Below are 21,171 nucleotides of genomic sequence, written 5' to 3'. Positions count from 1 at the left end.
GGAGACTGAAAAAAAGAAGAAAAAATCAGTGTCCCTGCATTTTATGTTTCTAAATACATTTCTCTTTGTAAGATTCAAATCCAGTTGAAATGCTGTTGAGGTCAGTGAGTGTTTTCATGCGATACCTTCTGCACAATCTCTGATCTAAAAAAAAATATCACAGATCTCTCCGATAGAGAAAAGTGCAAACATGATAACGCATACCAAAACTTTAATTTCAGTTGCCGATATAAAAAATGTTGCTTTGTTTTTTTGATTCAGAATATTCAAAAATCTGGCTTCAACTTCATTCGTGAGCTTCTGTGTTATTCTCGGTAAAAGAAAAAAGTACTTTTAAAAAAAATCTTTAAAAGACCAGATTTTACAAGATCGATGCAAAGGAGTGCTGTATGTAGAGCTAATAAAGCAACCAGTAGCATACTACTTATTTTAAGTAAACAGATGTAGGTCCTCCCATTGACAGAACTTCTCTTGCCTGATTTTGTAATTATTTTAAGTGTCAAACGCAAAAAGAAATAAAACAGTTTTTCAAGTTTATTAACCCATTTTACAGAGTGTTTATGAGAAGGGTCTAAAAATGTATTTACACTGTAACAGGCCAAATTTTGGGCGGTTTGTTCTTCATGCAGTTTGTGGCGTTAGTGTCACTAAAGTCTGTTTACACCGATGGTTGTCCTTCATCGACGAAGCTGAGCTGCACGTCCTGCAGGTTCAGCAGGGGACTTCGGGGATTTGTTTCCATGCTGGAGGTTTGAAGAAAGGGCTGGAAATGTGACTGCGGACAGCAGTGGGATGACGCTGGGGGGTGGGAATGGGGCAGAGTCTGTGAGTCAGAGATGGGTTCTGATAAATCTACTAGGAGGGGGGTGATAAAAGATGTATGGCCTGATGGAGAAAGGGAAGGGATAGAGGAAGAGGGGCAGGGGTGTGTTACAGCTGTGTGCTCATGAGGAGAGCTGTTGAGCGAAGGTGGAGCTGAGCGATGAGAGAGCGGGGAAGGGGGGCTGACCTGCTGGGAGACGGGGGTAAGATCAAGTGGAGGGGAGATGTTTGGAGAACAATGGAGGGAATCGAACTGCTCCTGAAATGGAGGGCTTGCACTCAGCTGAGGTGAGTGCTGGTCAGGGACCAGGACGGAAGGAGTGTTTTGGCTGTCCAGAGGATCTACTGGGGTTGAAGTGGTAGGGCCTGACAACCAACAGCGAGGGGACACGCTGGGAGGGGGAGTCACAGCGCAGGGCATCAGCAGCGTGGAAGAATTTTGAAGGAAAGGTTTGAGGAGGCGGGTCATTTCCTGCAGCTCCTGACTCACAGCTGTCACCTGGCGGGAGAGGATGCACATCTGGGGAGACGGAAGAGAGACAAAGTAGAAAAGGTCCAAGTTGTTGGACATTTATGCAGACCTGTTCAATAAATAAAGACTCGCGTGCATTTCTAAGCCTGTTTGGAATTTTTTTTCTCCTTTAAAATAGGTTGCATTTTTGTTTTAACTGAGCCATTTCAAATCGTTTAACGTTTAACAGGAGTCATTTTACACACGTTTCTTCAAATCTAAATCATTTGGATGATTTACCAGATTTACCAGAAGAAATTTAACTTTTAGCTGCTATCTACAATTTCTTTTTATAGATAAAATAAAACAAAAAACAAGAAAAAATATGCTTTCATTAGTATATTTTTATTGTCTCAATGATTGAATAAAACATTTGACATAGGAACAAGATAATTTTTGCCTAAAATAAGAAAAAAAAGAGATAATTGATGGTATCCATCTTATTTTAAGGGCAAAAGTAAATTAAGTAAATTTAAAAGTAAATTTTGCTGAAAAGGTACTTTTTCGAAGATTTTATTTTCTTATTTAGATCAGCAGTGTTGTATAATACAAAAAGATTTTGCAAATGTCCTTCAAGAATTTCTGTCACTAATATTGACCAATTCTAACTGAATTTGTAGTTTTTCTCCCCTCAACTTTATAAAAGTAACAAACAAATAACTCTATACTGTGATAATATATTCATCAAGATTGATAAAGAATCATTTTGTGTAAAGTCAGAGACGAATGGTTTCTTTTCAACAGGAAAATGGGTTGGTTTTACCTCATTTTTTAGCTTTTCAATAGTCTGCATGGTGTCACCTCCATCCAGGGGCCCTGGGTACACATAATGGGAGGTTCAAACGGGAATTAAAAAGATTATTTAATGCTTGTTTATGTAGATTATGCCTTGTTTGGATTGTTACCTGAGGTGGCTGAAGCAGGGCTGGGTAAAAAACTCTGTGTTGCACTGGGAGTAAAGTCAAACCTCTGAGCAGAGCTGGTCTGGTTTTCAGTCTCGGTACCATCGACAAACCTGAAGATGCACAGTGAGATGTTACAAAGCCATAATTGATTGCTGTTACTTTTGTGAGTCTTCTCAAAAAGGACGATTTATATCAGCCTGATTTTAAATATTCTAATTTATACTTATGCAGTTAGGAGAAGATCCACACGGGGGCAGCAGACTACTGCTAATAATGACTAGATATCTACTATACTAGAGTAGAATCACAATTTACCTTATCTCAAAAACCTGGGCATAGTTTAGTCTAGACAGCAGAAGAAAAGTGAACTCAGTAATTGGATTTAGCTCCAAACTTGATAGATAGTAGAATGTCACTATTACTGCTGTAGAGATGCTGAAGTAATAAACTAATCCCGCAGAGCACTATTAAAGTTCTAATTAGAGATCTGCCGCACAGCCCGACACTATCGGCAAACAATTCAATTAGAAATCCTACTCTTGAGTCTGTTAATGACTTGATTCACTCCCACTCATAATGCTGGACTCAAACAGTTTTTTCTCAGGGTCGTGAAAGCAAACACCATCCCTCTGGAGGTAAGAATGTCCTCAGTAAATCTATGCGCTAACGTGACAGTTGAATAATACGCTTTGTTTCCAGTATGAGGAAGAGATTGTTTGCAAAAAAGGTGACATAAAAAAGTCATATTATACACAATTTTTGTGTATTTTCAACCTAAAAAATGTGTCAATACCCATGAACTGAATATGCCTAAAATATTTTAAGTCTGAGGTATAATAATGGCTGCACTATGTGTTCTTTGGGTAGAAAATCTCTAGTAACTACATGTTAAATATATGACTAAGAAAAACAGAACTGTCCAAAATGTTGGAAATTAAAAATAACATAAAGGAACAAAAAGGTGTCAAAGTAATTGAAGAACTGTTTGCTACACCATATCTAGGCTTGACCTTGCTGGCTGCAGTTACACGGGTTTGTTGAAGTCACATCAAATCAGTTTATTTTATTTACGTAGTGCCAATTTATAACACAAGGATCTTTGATGAGAAAATTAAATCAAATCATTCAGATTGGTTAAAGGTATGCATATTTTACCTCTCCTGAATCAATATACACTATATTGCCAAAAGTATTTGCTCACCCATCCAAATTATTGGAATCAGGTGTTCCAATCACTTCCATGGCCACAGGTGTATAAATTCAAGCACCTAGGCATGCAGACTGTTTTTACAAACATTTGTGAAAGAATGGGTCGCTCTCAGGAGCTCAGTGAATTCCAGCGTGGAACTGTGATAGGATGCCACCTGTGCAACAAATCCAGTCGTGAAATTTCCTCGCTCCTAAATATTCCACAGTCAACTGTCAGCTGTATTATAAGAAAATGGAAGTGTTTGGGAACGACAGCAACTCAGCCACGAAGTGGTAGGCCACGTAAACTGACGGAGCGGGGTCAGCGGATGCTGACGCGCATAGTGCGAAGAGGTCGCCAACTTTCTGCAGAGTCAATCACTACAGACCTCCAAACTTCATGTGGCCTTCAGATTAGCTCAAGAACAGTGCGCAGAGAGCTTCATGGAATGGGTTTCCATGGTCGAGCAGCTGCATCCAAGCCATACATCACCAAGTGCAATGCAAAGCGTCGGATGCGGTGGTGTAAAGCACGCCGCCACTGGACTCTAGAGCAGTGGAGACGCGTTCTCTGGAGTGACGAATCGCGCTTCTCCATCTGGCAATCTGATGGACGGGTCTGGGTTTGGCGGTTGCCAGGAGAACGGTACTTGTCTGACTGCATTGTGCCAAGTGTAAAGTTTGGTGGAGGGGGGATTATGGTGTGGGGTTGTTTTTCAGGAGCTGGGCTTGGCCCCTTAGTTCCAGTGAAAGGAACTCTGAATGCTTCAGCATACCAAGACATTTTGGACAATTCCATGCTCCCAACTTTGTGGGAACAGTTTGGAGCTGGCCCCTTCCTCTTCCAACATGACTGTGCACCAGTGCACAAAGCAAGGTCCATAAAGACATGGATGACAGAGTCTGGTGTGGATGAACTTGACTGGCCTGCACAGAGTCCTGACCTCAACCCGATAGAACACCTTTGGGATGAATTAGAGCGGAGACTGAGAGCCAGGCCTTCTCGTCCAACATCAGTGTGCGACCTCACAAATGCGCTTCTGGAAGAATGGTCAAAAATTCCCATAAACACACTCCTAAACCTTGTGGACAGCCTTCCCAGAAGAGTTGAAGCTGTTCTAGCTGCAAAGGGTGGACCGACGTCATATTGAACCCTATGGATTAGGAACGGGATGTCACTTAAGCTCATATGTGAGTCAAGGCAGGTGAGCAAATACTTTTGGCAATATAGTGTATATAACAGTGAAAAGCCTTTTAAATGCTACATTGTGTCATTGACTTGTAGCAAGCTTCTCTACTGAGAATACATGTATCTAAAGTGGAAAGAAAAAACCTCCCATTTAACAGAAACTTTCAGCCAAAATAGGCTCAGATAATAGAATACACACACGGAATAGAAAAGAAACAAGGAAGAACTGATAACTTTATATGGAAGAGAAAAGTAAAAGGTTATTTGCTCTAGAAGTTCCTGTACTGGCTTCATATGCTGGGGTTCAAATCTAGAGGATGATGGAGGGTACGTCCAGTTTGTCACAGTAAAACACGTCTAATAGCTATGTATAGAAGAGATACAGCATTAACAACTAAAAGACTGGACCAAGCTCATCTTCTACAGTATATAGAAGGGGAACAGGAAGTTACGACCCCCTACAGAATGGCATCACTACTGAACAGAGCAACCAGGACAGATGTAATTACTATGAAGAGAAAAAGCAGGGATAGGACATGAAGTTGCAAGTTGAAATTACTACAAAAATGTAAAATTGAAGAATAGTAGGAGATTGTAGCAGCATGAGGAAATGTGGTATCTATCTAAACCCTATAGCAGCATAACTACAGAGAGAGCTCGGGTTGGGTTAGCAATCTAAACTGTATTAAAGAGGAAGTTTTAAGCCTACTCATAAAAGTAGACAGGGTGTCTACCTCATGGACTAATATTGGTGGTTGGTTAATTAAACCTCAAATATAACTTTTTGAAATTCTAGGAAGCACTTGTAAGTCCACAGTTTGGAAAAAAAAAAGTGTTCTGTTATGGACATAAAGAACAAGCAGATCTCTGATAATCATTCAGTGATTGTCATACCAACTCACATTTGCATGATTGTGGTTTGACATTTGAAGTCGGATCCAGTTCAATAAGCTTAATATGAAAGAAGAGAGATGGGTCAAGCTGAATTAAGCAGGACACAAGTTCAAGAGTCTAACAGCTGCAGAGTAGAAACAGGTTTTTTCCCTAGTGGTCTTGCTCTGGATCCTGCTCTGTAACCTGTCAGAGGGAAGAAGCTGGAACAATCTGTGTGCAGGATGTGTGGAGTCGCTCTTGATGTGTAGCACCCTAACCCTGGATCTTGATAGGTAGAGCTGCGAGGTGGCATGAAGCGTGCTACCTACAATCTTCTGTGCAGCATCGACCACCCTTTGCAAAGCCATCATCTCAGCAGCTGCCATGCCACACTGTGATTCAGCTGTTGAGTACGCTCTCTACCATACAGCCATAGTTCCTCAAGCCTGAGCTCCGCAGTCCAGCTATACGCACCATCCTGAGGAAGTAGAGATGTTGATAGCCTTCCTTAACCAGACAGTAAGAGTTGGCACTCCACCACCTACCTCTTTAGTGTTTACATTAAAACAAAGGTTTTTGTCACTGCACCACTGCACCAGGTGTTAAACCTCCTTTCTCTGTTTTGAATTATTGTTTGTGACATGTTCTACTTCTGCTGTGTTGCAAATTTCACTTATACAGTATGACAGTTGAGGTGTCTTGCCGTGCAGTTATGTCTGCAGCGTAAACGGAGGGGGGGTCAGCGTGCAGCCCTAGGGTGAGTCGAGGCATTGCTGAAGGTGATGGAAAATGAGATAGGGTTGTGGATCCTGACAGTTTGAGGTCTGTTTGTAGGGAAGTCTATGACCCAAATCCCCAGCATGGTACTCAGTCTAAGAGAGGAGAGCTTCCACAAAAAGGTCTGTTTGATGGTGGTGTTGAAGGCTGAGAAGAAATCCAGGAAGAGCTATGTGGACCGCCAATAAAATGGTGTAAGGAATTGTTTCCTCCTGGAGGTGAACTGATTTGGGTCCAGTGTGACGTCATTTGAGTCCTTGATGTGGGTCATTAATATACTCTCAAAGCACTCCATCACTAAAGATGTTTCAGGCCACAGCTCGGTCATTCAGACCCATCACGTCGGACAGTAGTGACAGACCTTAAGCAGCTTGGCTGATGAGGCGAGATTTCCAACAACACCTCAGGCAGCTGTTGTGCACAGTTTCCCACCCTGGGATGTTGTTGGACCCTGCAGTCTTATGGGGGTTGATTCCCTGAAGGGTCTGCTGTGGTCACACTGAAGAGCATGTCACCAGGATGTGAAACAAGTCTGGTGCTGATGGAGGTGTTGGGATCCTCCAAGTGGGAATTGGATCTTGAGTCCATCAGGCAATGACTGGTCCTTTGGGCATTGCATCTCGGATGTAGCCTGTGTTGCATTTGTACTGTGGGTCATTGGAGGTGAGCTGAATTTCCTAGACGCATGGGTATTTGGCCCTCGCAATGCCTGCAGTCAGTCTTTTCTTCACTTTTCAGTGTACTGATGCCTCACTGTCCTTAACATAGCTGCTCTAATTATTAGCACAACTCTCACTTTGGCCTTTAGCCAGTGTTTCTGGTTTGGATAAAGGGTTACGTCATTTTAGGGGTGGAATAATCGAGACACTTGAGGATGAGGCTGAGAACAGAGGAGGAGTGGTTTCCATGTCCACCTCTTCCTCATTCGGAGCCGCCTCTAAGAAGACCTGCCAATTTGTGCAGTGAAAGCTGTCCTGGAGCACAAAGCCTAAATCCCTGGACCACACGATGACTGCTTTCTTAGTTGGCATAATCAGTCTCATCAGTGGTTGGTGTGCTGATGCTTGCAGAATGGAGATGTAGTCAGAGGCGCAAAGAGGAAGAACTCTGTCATTGGTAAAAATTGGGCAGAATGTTTCATGTGATTAAGCAGATTAAGTTGAAACTTTGTTGGCATCAGCTACTAGCAGGATATGAACAACAGTGGGGAGCACAACAGTACATTGTAATATAATCTGTTCTATGGCCATAGAGCAGTAGCTTTTTACTAGTCCAGAATTTGTACACCGTCCTTTATTCACATATATACAGAGCCCTCCTCCCTGGGTTTTTTTGCAACCTTTGGTCACCATCTACTAGGATGAACTTTAATCTGGAAGGCAGAGTCCGGCATGCTGCTGTTGAGCCAAGTTTCTGTTTGGCAAAGAACAGCTAAAATGTTCATCCCTGTAAAAACCCTTGGTCCCAGTCATAACCGGTCTACTTTGTTATCCAGTGACTAGACATTGGCCAGCATGTGTGTTGCCACCATGGCAACAATTATGTGATTGCAATGGAATATTTAAGTAGTTTTATACAATGACAGAAAAATTCTATAGTTTATTAGCAAAAAAGTTGATTCAGGGGTAAATCCTTTGAAAGTAGAAATTTAGTAATCCAGGTTTTCATGTCTTCAAAACATGAATGCAATGTAAATAGTTTAATCATGATCTAAGGATGAATTTAAACTACCTGGCCAAAAATAAAAGTGATAAGTAACATTATGTTGGTCCATCTTCAGATTTGATCATGCCATACATTTGCTGTGGCATTGCTATTAAAATTACCTACAAAGTCATAAGATTTATTTTCATCCAGTGTTGCATTCATTTTACACGAAGATCTTGTATTGAGGATGTGAGAGCATAACCTCTGCTTTTTCTTCTCAAGCTCCTCTCAAAGATTTTCGTTTGGGTTAAGGTTTGGACTATGTGGTGGTCAGTCATTTGGGAAAATGTCACATACTCCCTTTACCACTCTCTCACACTTACATCAGGCTCATTAGGGAAGAAAAATCCATTGATGAATGCATTTGGTATTCAGTTTGTAAACTGACCTCATTCCTAGGGTACATAATGTTGCATAACAAAGACCTGACCAACTGCAGCAACCCCAGAATATATAATTTCCTCCACATACTTGTACAGTAGGCACAAGGCATGATGGGTGCAGTCCTTCACATGCCTTTCTTCTATCCCTAATCTGGGCTCATCAGACCACGTCACCGTCCTGTAGATCATGGTTCCTCAAATGTCTTTAAATGCTTCCACACCTGCCTATATGGCTGAATTACCTCCTTAGTAAAGTTCTCAAGAGCCTTACCAATGACCTGTTTAATTGACTCAGGTTTGTTGAAGCATACAAACATCTAAAAGGTGCAGGAGAGCAGAGATCATTAACAGTGGCGCTTACGAAATGTTTCATAGGGGGGGGGGCAAGAGGAGGCCAATACAAATCTTGGCTTGGCACATTGAAACTAAAAGCCATAATTTCAGGGTTTGCCTGTAGAATTCATAAAGACTTAAGTAAGTTTTAAGTATCTTGATTTATTGTGTGATTTTTAATGTTACGTCACAGGCAGTGCATAATGGGATGAAATGCTAGACTAATGGTACTACAACTTACCATGGCGAGTGGGTTGGCCAGGGCATTTCACAGAGGGGCCTGGTCTCCCCCTGGTGGTGCCACTGTTCATCAACCAGAATTGAGAAACCCTGCTCTAGATTAATTCTAATGTTAAAACTAAAGCCCTACCAATGCTAAATTAGCTTTGTTCCTGCTATAGCACGCCTCTTGCACTCATTAATAAGATTGATAAAAGTGGTATTCCAAGGTGCATGTAGAACTTAGAAGAGTTGCTAAATGGTACCATAGCTACTATTTTCTTTACTGTTGAGATGTGACAAGAGCTGATCCCTATTCTGCATGACTTTTTCTAAATCTCTCAGTTGAAAAATATGCCACAGACTTCTTGTACCTGCTTGAAAATGTATTATTATAGAGAGAGCTTCCCTGAAATATTGTCCGGCTGTCAACAGGCAGAAGGTTAAAGGTTGAGCTCTGCGACAGCAGATGATGGAATGTTGGGGAGAAGGAGCACACACCAGCATGACAATTACCAGCCAGACTTCTATATGTTTACAGAACTGAAGAGTGTGAGTGACTGGCCCAGATTCACCATTGTTAGATTTATAAATGGTTTTATATAGACAAAAAAAAAATCAGGTTGCAAAATATGTTCTGCACATGCAAATGTACAAATTATTTCTACGCTTATGCTTTGAAGGTCATCAAGCAATTTTTATATGAATGAATTTAATAAAATGTCAGCTGAACATCAAATATCGATGTACCAATAGCTACAGCTGAAAACCCTAAGTTTAAACAGCCTGCAAGGTTTTTAGGTATTTAATAGGCTCCCTACCGAGGGCTGAGGTCCGGCTGTGGGCACCTGAAGCTCACCACAGGGATCTGCAGGCTGGAGGGTCGAATGGGCTCACTTATTGGTCTGAAAGGTCTTGGTGGCAGCAGCGGGGAGCGAAGTGGAGAGCGCAGGGGGGAACGCAGACCTCGGCCCAACCTTCCCAAGGAAGACATCTTGGGGAGAGGAGAGTGTTCCCCTTCAGATCCAGAGCCTTCTTCATCCTCCTTGATGGAGGGAAGTTTTTTCACAAAGCCTCCATTGCTCTCACAGTCCGCCTGGATGGAAGAGATCACAACATGAAGTGACATTTTATTCCTTTTTTTCTGAAGCTGCTTCTCTTAATTGTGCCATTGACGGCTGTCAAACTACGTATTAGTATGCTTACGATGAAAAACGAGAGGCCGTTATTATACAAAAGTATTCACCAATATAATGCAGATGAATTTAAAACGTTGAGAAGTCGGAGTTTCTGGCAACATGTTCTTAGTCAACTGAGAGCCTGACTGGACAACAAAAATGGCTATGTAACCTGACCTCTGTTGTTTCCCAAATAAGGTTCTCTTTGGTCAGTTTTTCTGCTTAGCAGTGTCTCTTTATTAGAAACGTATTTTGGCAGAGCACTGCTCTTTATATTTCCTCTTAATTAAACGTATCCCAGTCACAGTGCTTCTTTGTTTATCTGCAACTACCTTGTGGATTTCCTTTGGCATACCTTTTGGCAACACTGTCTCTCTGCTGTCTTTGTTTTTGCAATAGAAAGTAGCTCAGATTTTTGTCTTTAGCATTGTCTCTTTTCTACGCAAAGGTGCACTGTTTGTAAAAATATCTTTATGCAATCTTAGTTTTTATTTTATTTTACCACAAGAGCCTATGTTTAGATGGTTCCCTTTTCTGGACGAGGCCATTAAAAGTACTAACTCTATTCACACTCCGTGTATTTTCTATTGTTTAGCTGTGAGTCTACCCTGGACCAGGACAAATCCACTATCAAAGCTAAAGCTACCTTGTACTGAATATATTATTCTATTATACTTTTTATTTAGCATCAAAAAATATCCTTTTTTTTTAGCCGTCTCTTTACTGATATAATAATGGATTTCACTGTGATTTTTATTTTTTTTTTCTCTGTGTACTTTTTGTTTTTCATGCCTCTTAAAAGTTGTTGTCCAATTGATTGTATTTAATAATTTCTACTCATCTGTATTAGCACAGCCTTTTCTGTCCCTAGGCTTCCTTTAGATGGCCTTTCATTAAAGGTATACTAGAGGATTTTTGCGAATTTTTGAAAAGCACTGCCCTCTCCGCTTTTAAAAAAAGATGCAAATTCAAAAACCTGTACCTGCTCCCGAGAGAAAACGACAATTAAACAAGTGTGAGAGCATGAATGAGTCCATTTCTCCTCGTGCACGCTGATTAAAAATTGCTGTTTGCATCGCTCATACAAGCGATGCAAATTTTTTCCCTATGTCAGACTCACCACCGAAAAGTGAATATGGGAGCACATGGGACGGCCTTTTGTAAATATATCATTAGAATGATAGACAGTTAGGAGGACACTTATTTAAATGAGCCACCCAGAAAAAAGAACATCCTCCATTATACGTTTAAAGCATAAATTAATTGGATTAAACTTTTGAAGCCTTTCCTGATTTTGGAAAACACTAAATGTAATGGACGGTAGTTGAATTAGACACATTTTTCTTAAAGTGCCTAAGAATGACATGTGGCTTGAATTGATGCACAGACTCCCAGCCAGACAGTTGTTTGGAAATTCTCCGTCTGTCTTTTAGGATACAGATGTGTAGTCAGCCAAGACGAACTTGAAGGCTTCACCCAGCTACAGGCTCTTTAACCACTCAGACAAGGCATTTCAGCACTGCCAGACCAAGACACCCCTGAACAGTAAGTATTCCTGGGTTTACACTGAACATTTTGGGTTCTATAATATAGACAATGTTAGAAAGAGATTTATGCTAATGTAATTTATTTATTACAGTCTCATTTAAACTTTTTTTTGAGAACTTTCACTTTTACTTCACTACATTTACAAAGTTAATTGCATACTTTTACTCTGATACATTTTCAATATTTGGTTTAGTTACTAAGTATAAAAAAAAAAAAAAAAAAACCAGAGCGAGAGAAACGCAAGAGTTTTGACCCCACCTATTGACTACAAAGTTGGGTCTTGCCTGGGCTTGTTCAACAACACCAATAGGATATATCCTATTGGATCAATCTATATATATAGATTGGTCACTAGGGACTATTGTGAAATCTTGAGCATAACGTTATCTGTATAAGTGAACTTTGTTTGGCATTGTTTTCAGTTCCACACGTGGTTTATTAAGCGTAAGCTAAATGTTGACTGTAGCAGGCTTTTGAAGATGAACAGAAAATTTTAAAGTTTCAAGTGATTATGGGGCTATGTGCGAGGATGACCACAAGGGGTGGTTAAGATTTGAAGGGGAAGAAAAAAGTCAAGGGCAAAAGTGTGGAGGGGATGAGGGGCTTGTGTTTACAAAGTGTTTAAGATTTAGTTAATTGGCCTGAAGTGCATCTTTTTTTCTCTGGTGTGATGTACATTTAATTTCAGCACTATCTTTTTTTACGTTTTAAGGTAGTTTTACAAAAAATGTCTTCCTCTTCAAATGCCAAATAAGCTGCAGTTCCCTCCCATTTAGTTTTCTTTAGTAAAATGACCTGTTATGTGTGCGCCTTTTGTTTATGAAGTACAGTAATTTACAGCTTTTTTTTTTCTTCATCTTGGCCACATTTACAAAAGGGGCTTCAAACTGGACTCCCTATTCAGATGCCAGATAAGCTTCAGTTTTTTTCCTTTTTTTGTAATGATGTCAATAACAGTAGCAGTAATAAAACTTGGTCTAAATTTATCCTACACTTGGTTGTGTATATTATTTTAAGTGAATTTAACATTCAAAGCTTACCAAAATGTAAAAAAAAAAATGCAATTCAAACTGCACTTATACTTATACTGTACTTATACTTTTCACTACTTGAGTATCTATTTTTCTGCATCTATTTATACAGTAATTCTTATACTTAAGTACAAGACATTTCAGATACTTTAAGACTTTTACTCAAGTCATATATTGGAGAGGTACTTATACTTTTACTTGACTCAGAGATTTCAGTACTTAATTCAACACTGGTTTATTGTACATGAAAATATCAAAAGATTAAAAGGTATTTTAAGCTGCTCTAATATTTCCTAAAGTGGATACTGTTAGTTTTTTCCATATATTATTAGTTTTTTCTTCATTGTCTGCTTAACAGTGCTGATTTTGAAAACTGTCTGTTTATCACTTCACTTTTTACTCATATGGGGGAGCTGCTGAGTCTTTAAAAGTAAGAGTGAAAGGGGAACAAATACCATTCATGAGCTGCATTTATGCTGATGTCCATTCAGCTTATGTACAGCACTGCAAAGGAGCATCTTCATTCAAAACTAAGCTAGCATGAAAATCTTTGTGGTTCTTAAGATGAAAAATATGAAGGATCTTATTATGATTGTTTATCCTGACAGGCTGCATTAAAGCAGACCTGCAGACAGCATGTTGTTAAGTGCAGAAGTTTTTATTTGTATTTTTTGTCTTGGCTGTATTCTCTGAAAACTTTCTTTTGAGGCTTTTCATCACGTTTATCCCTTCTGTTTGTTGTCTTCTTCATCCAGTTCTTGGCTCACAGGCCCAACTGGTATTTATAGATCACAGAGGTTTATATTTAGCAGAGGTCTGCCTCTTGAGAGGTGATGGTGGGGGCGAAATGAGGGGAGAAGATAACTGTTTAGAATCAAGTGTCTGTTTTTATGAGAGCAGCACGTGCCACATGCAGTGTGGCAAGAAGATTGGTGTGTTTGCAGGTGTTTATGCATGTGCTGCATAAGTGCTATGATGCATGGTGACAAGCTGACAGACAATGCATGCTTTTGTAGGATGAAATGTGGCACAGTGTTTTGGTTGTACTCTGAGAGTTAATTCTGCTTCTTTGTGCAAGGACATTTCTGATGGGCTTAGATACTGTATGAAGGTGTATAAAACTGCGATATGGGATTTTCTGCAGTGCATGCACAATGACATTGTGACCACTGCAGTAGCATGATGTTAATAATTTAATCTCAAGGTGAAGCATAGCTTGAGGTTATGGTAAGGTTCAGTCTTCAGGAGGAGAATCTAATAGATGCAGACAGGATGAAAACACAACTGTGACTGTGTGTTGGCACGTGAACGCATATATCAGCGAGTTTCTTCCTCTTTTCCTCCCCTGCCACTTCCCTTCATTCCCAATGTTCTATCATCTTGTCTCCATCTGGTTGGTGCTCTATTTTTATCCAGTTGGGGTTGACCCTGTCCCTCCCCCACCAATCTGACAGTGCTATTTTTAGTCTCCAATCACGGTTGATTGAGGATGTACCAATGAATTCCCTGCACGTGCATATATGTTGCATGTAATGTCCTATGTATTTCGATTCCCCTCCCCTCTCCCCTTTGTTAAGTATCATATTTTCCATAAAAATGAAATGATTTTTACGGAGATATTAAGATAATCACTGCTTTTAACACACTCATATTAACTCACACTCAGATGAATGCTGAAGACCTGTAGGTCTGTTTTAATTCTCTAAATAAATTGCAGAGCTAGGAGTTTTAATGCAGTGAAGCTTCATTTAGCAAAAATCATTCCCACAGCATAAATAGAATTAGAGGTTGGAGGATGCTCTCTCTGGCAGATATGAAACTGAAGTTTGGTGACCAGCTCAGCTGGCATAAAGATGAGCAATGAGTTGGAGCATCGGAGCAGAAGAGTTATTAACCTCCACCTGGCTGCTGGTTATGGCTCAAAGTTTTAAGTTTAAAAGCTTTAACTCTGCAATAGATTTACATCAATTAAATTTATAACTTTTTTTGTCTAGTCACATAGGGGGTTTCCAAAAACATGTGCCATTTAAGTGCCTTATAGGTATAAAAGAGTTTTTTTTTTTTCACAAATTAAGTGTCCAGATTCAGCTAAAATTACTTAATTGATTGCTGGCATTCTTGCACTTTGGTTGCAAAACTTCTGCTGGACAGAAGTTTTAATTCTGTAGTAAGTGCTGTTGATCTTTTTAAATTATGAAACATGTACAGTGATAACACTGGGAAAGACCTCTTTTTATGGAAATGTAATTCTAAGTGCAACCTGGCACTTTATTGCCTCTCTAGGTGAAAAATTACGGCCAGAGGCGTTTCCAGTGTAGAAACCTTTTGCAAAGGAGGGGGCACTGACACATACGCAGGATTCAAAAATATACAAACAGCCTTTGGCCATATCTTTCACCACGGAATACACTTTCCTGCCTTTAAACAAAAACCTATGTCTCATTTAGGTAATTCCTTTCTTAGTATATATTGCTTGAACTTATTGGGTTTGAAGATCAGTGCTCTGTACATAGCCTGAATGTCCCCAAAGAATTAGAATAAATGGTATTAAAGGAATAGTACACCCAAAACATGATTAGCCTTCATTTTCTACTCACCCCCATGCTGAACAACACTCTGGAGTACTTTTTTGATATCTCAAATGCATCTGGAGATCTGGGAGGCTTCTTGCTGTCTGCTGACATTCAAATAATGGAGGTCTATGGCGTCCGAGGCAGAAAGGTGCATAAAAGTCCACAAAAAACGTGTCAATATTCCTCCATACTGCTCGTCCAATGTATTCCAAGTGTCCTGAGTGGGTAGCGTCCAGAATTTACTCGAAACAAAGTCATTTAGAATGTTTTTAGAGCATAAACAGTAGTGTATAGGATTTCCTGAAAGAGCGCGCCTGCGAGTTCACGACGCTACGGAAACCGCGGCAGACCAAACCAGATGAGTGCGCATTCAGCTCGGCAAAGAACTCATGCTCTTCCTCAACACTGAAGTCCTCAGACATTTTTCTTTCGTTGTTTCTTTCTTTGCACAGGTAAACAGCACATTTATTCTTCTACGCTTGCATTATCGGCAGAGCAGACGCTGAATGCGCACTTTCATCTGGTTTGGTCTGCCGGCTTCCGTAGCGTAGTGAATGCGCATGTGCGCGCTTTCAGGAAATCCTATACACTACTGTTTATGCTCTAAAAACATTCTAAAGGACTTCGTTTCGAGTAAATTCTGGATGCTACCCACTCAGGACACTTGGAATACATTGGACGAGCAGTATGGAGGAATATTGACACGTTTTTTGTGGACTTTTATGGACCTTTCTGTCTCGGGCACCATAGACCTCCATTATTTGAATGTCAGCAGACAGCAAGAAGTCTCCCAGATCTCCAGATGCATTTGAGATATCAAAAAAGTACTCCAGAGTGTTGTTCAGCATGGGGGTGAGTAGAAAATGAAGGCTAATCATGTTTTGGGTGTACTATTCTTTTAAAGAAAAAGAATGTTTCCTACAAAAAGGTTTTTTCTGTTGTCTAATCTGGGACCCGGTTGGGGGTCTGTGGTCTCAGCAGAGACTCAGACAAATTATTTAGGGATCAGTCCTTTTTTGTTTCATTGTACGTGTGTTTCTGTTTTCTTGAACCCCAGTGTAGTCAGCCACTCGCATTGAGCCTGGTTCTGCTGGATGTTTCGTCATGTTAAAAGGCTGTTTTCCTCTCCACACTCGCTGCATGCTTGCACAGTTTGAGGGACTGTAGTAAAGTCCATGTCACAATACAAGCTAATATCTACTGCCTCCTCATCCAGGAGCAGCAAATGCTGCAAAGCTAGTAACTCAATGAAATCAGCAGGTTTTCTTAGATGAAAGCTTTTAACCAATCTGTCTATATCATTTAATTGAATTGTCTCTGTAAAGTGCATTGAGATGAAATGTGAAGTTAATTGGTTTTATTTAAATAAATTTAATTGAACTGAATTAATATGCAACACAGATTTTCCCACCATCAAAACTTCAAATTGATTGGATACAGCAATCTTTTTTTAACACTTCAAATATATAACAGTGTGTAAAATAAATGTCTATCATAAAAGTTTAAATAAAATCAATTAAATTCTTTGGTTTTGTAATTTATGGAAAATACCCCACATATATATTATTTTTCGCCCATTGCAATACTGTACAGTATCTCACTGGAATCACTGCTCTAATTAACAAGGTCACTCGGAGAAAATGCGACCTAGCCGTTTTTGACAGAAGCCGCTCATTCATGTAAAGATTACAGCTGAGATGTGATGCTAAATTGCCAGCATCTGAATCTGCAGCTCATGTTTGTCATCTGTTGGCTGCCTCTCAAGCAGAAGCAGTGCGTTCCTCTGCTCCCCCCACAGACCAGATGGCTAATCCTTCTCAACTGCAAAGGCATTGCATAAAAAATGTGGGGAAAGAAGAGTTCACAGATTAGAAAGGCTCAAGATCTAGAGTGTGCTGCAAGCACTCATACAGAAGTTTAAAAAAAAATAAAATCCTGACCCATATTTACTGTTGATAGAAGTAGGATCCAGGTCTAGGACATAAAGGTAACAACATGCAAAGTCACTGAAAAGTTACAAAGTTCATTCTGAGGCTTTGGGATTTCAGTGAACCAAAATAAGAGCCTGTTTTACAAATTCGATAACAAATGTGTTGCAACTGTTATCTAACAGCAGCTTCATGCACAAATATGCAAATGACCTAAAACACAATCATCTAATGCAGTTGTCCCTGCTGCAGAAAAAAAAAAGGAAACCGATGTTGCCATCTCCATCTTCCAGTCCACGAATCGACAAAAATGGTAGTGCAAAATGGTAAACACACCATGAACTCCACCTAAAGGATGCTACCTTTTAAAATGGTCAAAGTTGTCATTTTGAAATATGTTGGAATCCTTTGACACCTAGTACCAATTGTCTGGGAAAACGTACCTTGAAAACATTACTTAACTCTATGTGACGATGTTGCTTTTATCCAAATGCTTATGTGGATAGTTTGCACTTTTTGTTTAAATAACTGAGTTTAGCCATTTTATTTATTTTTTCACTTGTGGTTTCACTGTTTTGATAAGTTTTTTATATTTTGGGTATTTTAAAGAACATCTGGTTACAGGATTTAAAGTTATTTAGAAAATTTAATTAAATTACCATAATATGAAGTTAATAATAGCCATTATAATAATGTCTGTTGATTTATTGCCCGGCTGAATTTATAACAGACCTATCAGGTATTAGTCTACCTATTCTCAGCAGCAATCAGAGAGCATCACTATGCTTTAAAGCCACAGTAAACTCAAAGGATATACATATATATATATATATATATATATATATATATATATATATATATATATATATATATATATATATTATCTGGTGCTTGTCCCTTTCTGCCAACTTATACTGTGTCGAACAATTGTCCATATATTTTATATATTAAACTGCCATCAAACCAGTGAGTTGCGGTTGTACCTCAGTGGTGTGTCCCTCGCGCAAGTTGTACGTCAGGTCGTGCTGGATCTCAGTGAGGAATTTCTGGGCGTAGTCGGGGTAGAGGCTGAGCACCTCGCGGAGCCCTTTGAGGCTGATGTACTGCAGGTCGCAGTAGGTGAGGGCCTTTACACAAGCATTGGTTTTGATCACCTCCTCCTGGGTAAGGCAGTCGGAGCCAATCAAGTCACCCCGACCTTAAAAGAGACACAGAAACCTAAAGATGAGCATCAAAAAATTATCAGATGCTAGCGCTCATTGTTAAATCTGCGCATAGGAAAATGAATTTCTAGCATTGAGAAACAATTTTTAAAGCATTCAAAGAAGCATCACTTCTAAGAACATAACAATACTTGTCTAGTTTAACCGAAAACAATAATGGGCATGATGCTGCCACTGCCATGTTTCATTAGCTCCATTTCCATTGCAAATGTCAATAAAACTATGTCGATAATCTGCTAATTAAAAAAATTCTGATTATGCAATTGTGATATTTTCATTAAATAACAATCCAAATTGTTTGCGAATACATTTGTTCATGTGATAACTCTGAAAACAACATGGAAGTGTAAACACTTGAGATGTATCCTTAATTCTGCCATGCCTCTAGGGGGCTCCATCATCCTCCAACTACTTAGTCTTCGTCGTCTTTTTAAAAGGCAGTAAGGTACAGCTTCTACGAGAAAAGATCTCGTAATTATGAGATAGGCTTTCAGATTTTTTATTTTATTTTTTGGTGAATGCAATACGCTTCCATACAATACGCTTCCGGAAGCTGCAGATCTTATGATGCGAAAAGTGTTTTGCAAAATCAAAGAATTTGATATGAGCAAAAAAAAAACAAAAAACATATCATCAAAGCATTAAAAAAAAATTTATTATAAAACATGAGTTCAGTCAAAATTGCAGTGTTTCCATTTAGTAAATCTATTTTCGTAATCAAAATTTGCGCCATTTGATTCATGGAAATTCAGCTCATGTAATCATGTTTTTTGTTTGGAGAGGTTTGCTCAACCTCTGAAAGATGGAGAATGTTTCATTTCGGATAAGAGACCAGCCCACAGCATGATGCAGCCTCGGCCATTGGCTGGAGGAAATATAATTTTGATCTCTTCTCTCTAGAGTGCCATTTGGTTCTCCAGCATGGCTTGAGACAGGATTACACTTTTCCTGACTTTCTTTAGACATCTAATGAGTATCCATTGCAAATATTTAGTTTATTTATTGGGGCTTTTTTTTTTTCTTTTTTTTTTTTTACACGGTGTCCTGTCTGGCAATGTGGCAATAAGAATAATTGTCCTGATGCCAAAAAGAGCCTAGCAGATTTTGCTTTCACAAGTGGAGCAGTACGGCTATCGCCATAGTGTTCCGCTTGATTTATGCATAAATAGCTTTATTATAATTCATCTGATGTATTCATACTGAGAATTCTTTGCAAACATTTAGTTTATTTATTCGGGTTCTTCTGAAGGTGGTTCTTTAATGCTGTAATGTATAGAGGGGCTGAATACAAATGATAGACTTAAAAAAAAAACATGAATGATTCTCTTTCAGTGCGTTATGTTACTTTGAGTTGTTGTTTTCTGTTTCCTCTCATTTCTTACCATTTCCACCTGTGCTGCAAACCCAAAGTAGCACCTCCAAAGGATTTTAATGCATGCCTATGGGTATATAAAGTAAAATAACCACTAGGAAGAAAATAGCATTCACTGAGCACCTCTCTGTTAGCACAGAAGAGAGGGTCATCTATGGGGGGAGGAGGAATTGCTCAGTGCTGCTGTTCATTTTAATATCCACATGCCTGTGCACAAGCACCAAACTAATGAGTACAGCATCTATCCTCTGTGGGCAGCGCTCATTTTATTATTTACAGCAATAGATCTTTGGTATGAAATGCTGCGTTGCTATTTTTCCATCTTTTTTTTTTTCTTGTCGAATGAGGCTGAACTGTTTCCAGGACTGTTTTTGGATTCTGTTTGTACCTCTGTATTCTGTTTTATCTGCATTCCTTGGACTAGGAGGATTGTCAATGTGCTTGTTGTGGGACATGACCCTGGGGATGCTCGGTTACGTACCGAAGGGGAGTAATACTGACAGACGTTTGCAGCTTTACCTGGCCAATCAACCATTCAACTAGGGGGAGAAGCAATGATTTTTGTGATTTCCTCCCTTAATTACAACATTCCTGCAGGTTAAAACTTTTTTTCTTAGGCTTTAGAGCTCCCCTAAGCATCTCTGTCAGACTAAATCTTTCACCTGATGAGGTGTGAATAGTTTTACCAAAGGGAAGGTTAAGCATCAACATTATTCTAGTTTTAATAATACTGAATGCTTATATAGCTTTTTTTTTCAGTAAAAAGGGGTTTTGGCCCTTATAACAAACAGAAGAATGATAAATGATAGCTAAATGCCAAAAATCTTCTTCTTTTCAGGACTTTTTCAAGTTGTGATAATTATACATTTTTTTTAAACCAGAATTTCAACACACAAATAAATTTATAATGCATTTTCTCTAAATGATTAATTAAATTAATGACTTGTCATTAATTTATATTGACAGCAGGTGGAAGGTTCCCTTTGGCAGTTCCACGTTTAGGAAACTTGTTCTCAGAAGGTTTATAGAGATTAAGAAAAACAGATTATTACACATTTACACTTGGATGTTATCCTTCTTTGTCCAGTGGTAGAAGTACACCCAAACTATCCTCCTGAGAGATGAAAATAAATTGATCAAGATGTTCAAGAACAACCAAAACAAAAAAGGACACTGCTTCCACAATAAGCCTTGCAGCACTGCAAAAACAATCTAGAAATAAGTACAAATGTCTTTAATTAAGTGTATTTACCCTTAATTTCAACAGGTAAATAAGATAATACGGCAATGGAAAGAGCTTTTTTTCCCTTAAAGTAAGATAATTGGATAATATGCACTTGAAATAAGAAATGCATTTTTTTTCTTTTAAGCGTAAATTGTCTTGTTCCATCTGCAACGTGTCTCACTTATC

At 39.2% G+C, this 21,171-nt stretch overlaps 1 protein-coding gene across 1 annotated transcript in view; it reads right to left on the bottom strand.

The window, feature by feature from the left end:
- Positions 1-520: 520 nt before the first annotated feature.
- Positions 521-21,171, bottom strand: part of LOC119792297 (potassium voltage-gated channel subfamily H member 8-like) — a 63,125-nt gene continuing 42,474 nt past the window's right edge. The window contains exons 11-15 of the mRNA XM_038298880.1: positions 18,149-18,363; positions 9,729-10,003; positions 2,239-2,348; positions 2,097-2,149; positions 521-1,342 (exon numbers count right to left, since the gene is read on the bottom strand). Of these exons, the coding sequence (XP_038154808.1) occupies positions 659-1,342; positions 2,097-2,149; positions 2,239-2,348; positions 9,729-10,003; positions 18,149-18,363 (1,337 nt within the window). The 3' untranslated portion in view covers positions 521-658. The remainder of the gene's footprint in view (positions 1,343-2,096; positions 2,150-2,238; positions 2,349-9,728; positions 10,004-18,148; positions 18,364-21,171) is intronic.

This window comes from Cyprinodon tularosa, unplaced genomic scaffold (assembly GCF_016077235.1).
Source record: "Cyprinodon tularosa strain WSP-4 unplaced genomic scaffold, ASM1607723v1 ctg417, whole genome shotgun sequence".
NCBI classification, from domain to species: Eukaryota; Metazoa; Chordata; class Actinopteri; order Cyprinodontiformes; family Cyprinodontidae; genus Cyprinodon; species Cyprinodon tularosa.
Note: the sequence above shows the minus strand (reverse complement) of the source record. Positions and strands in the feature narration are given on the sequence as shown.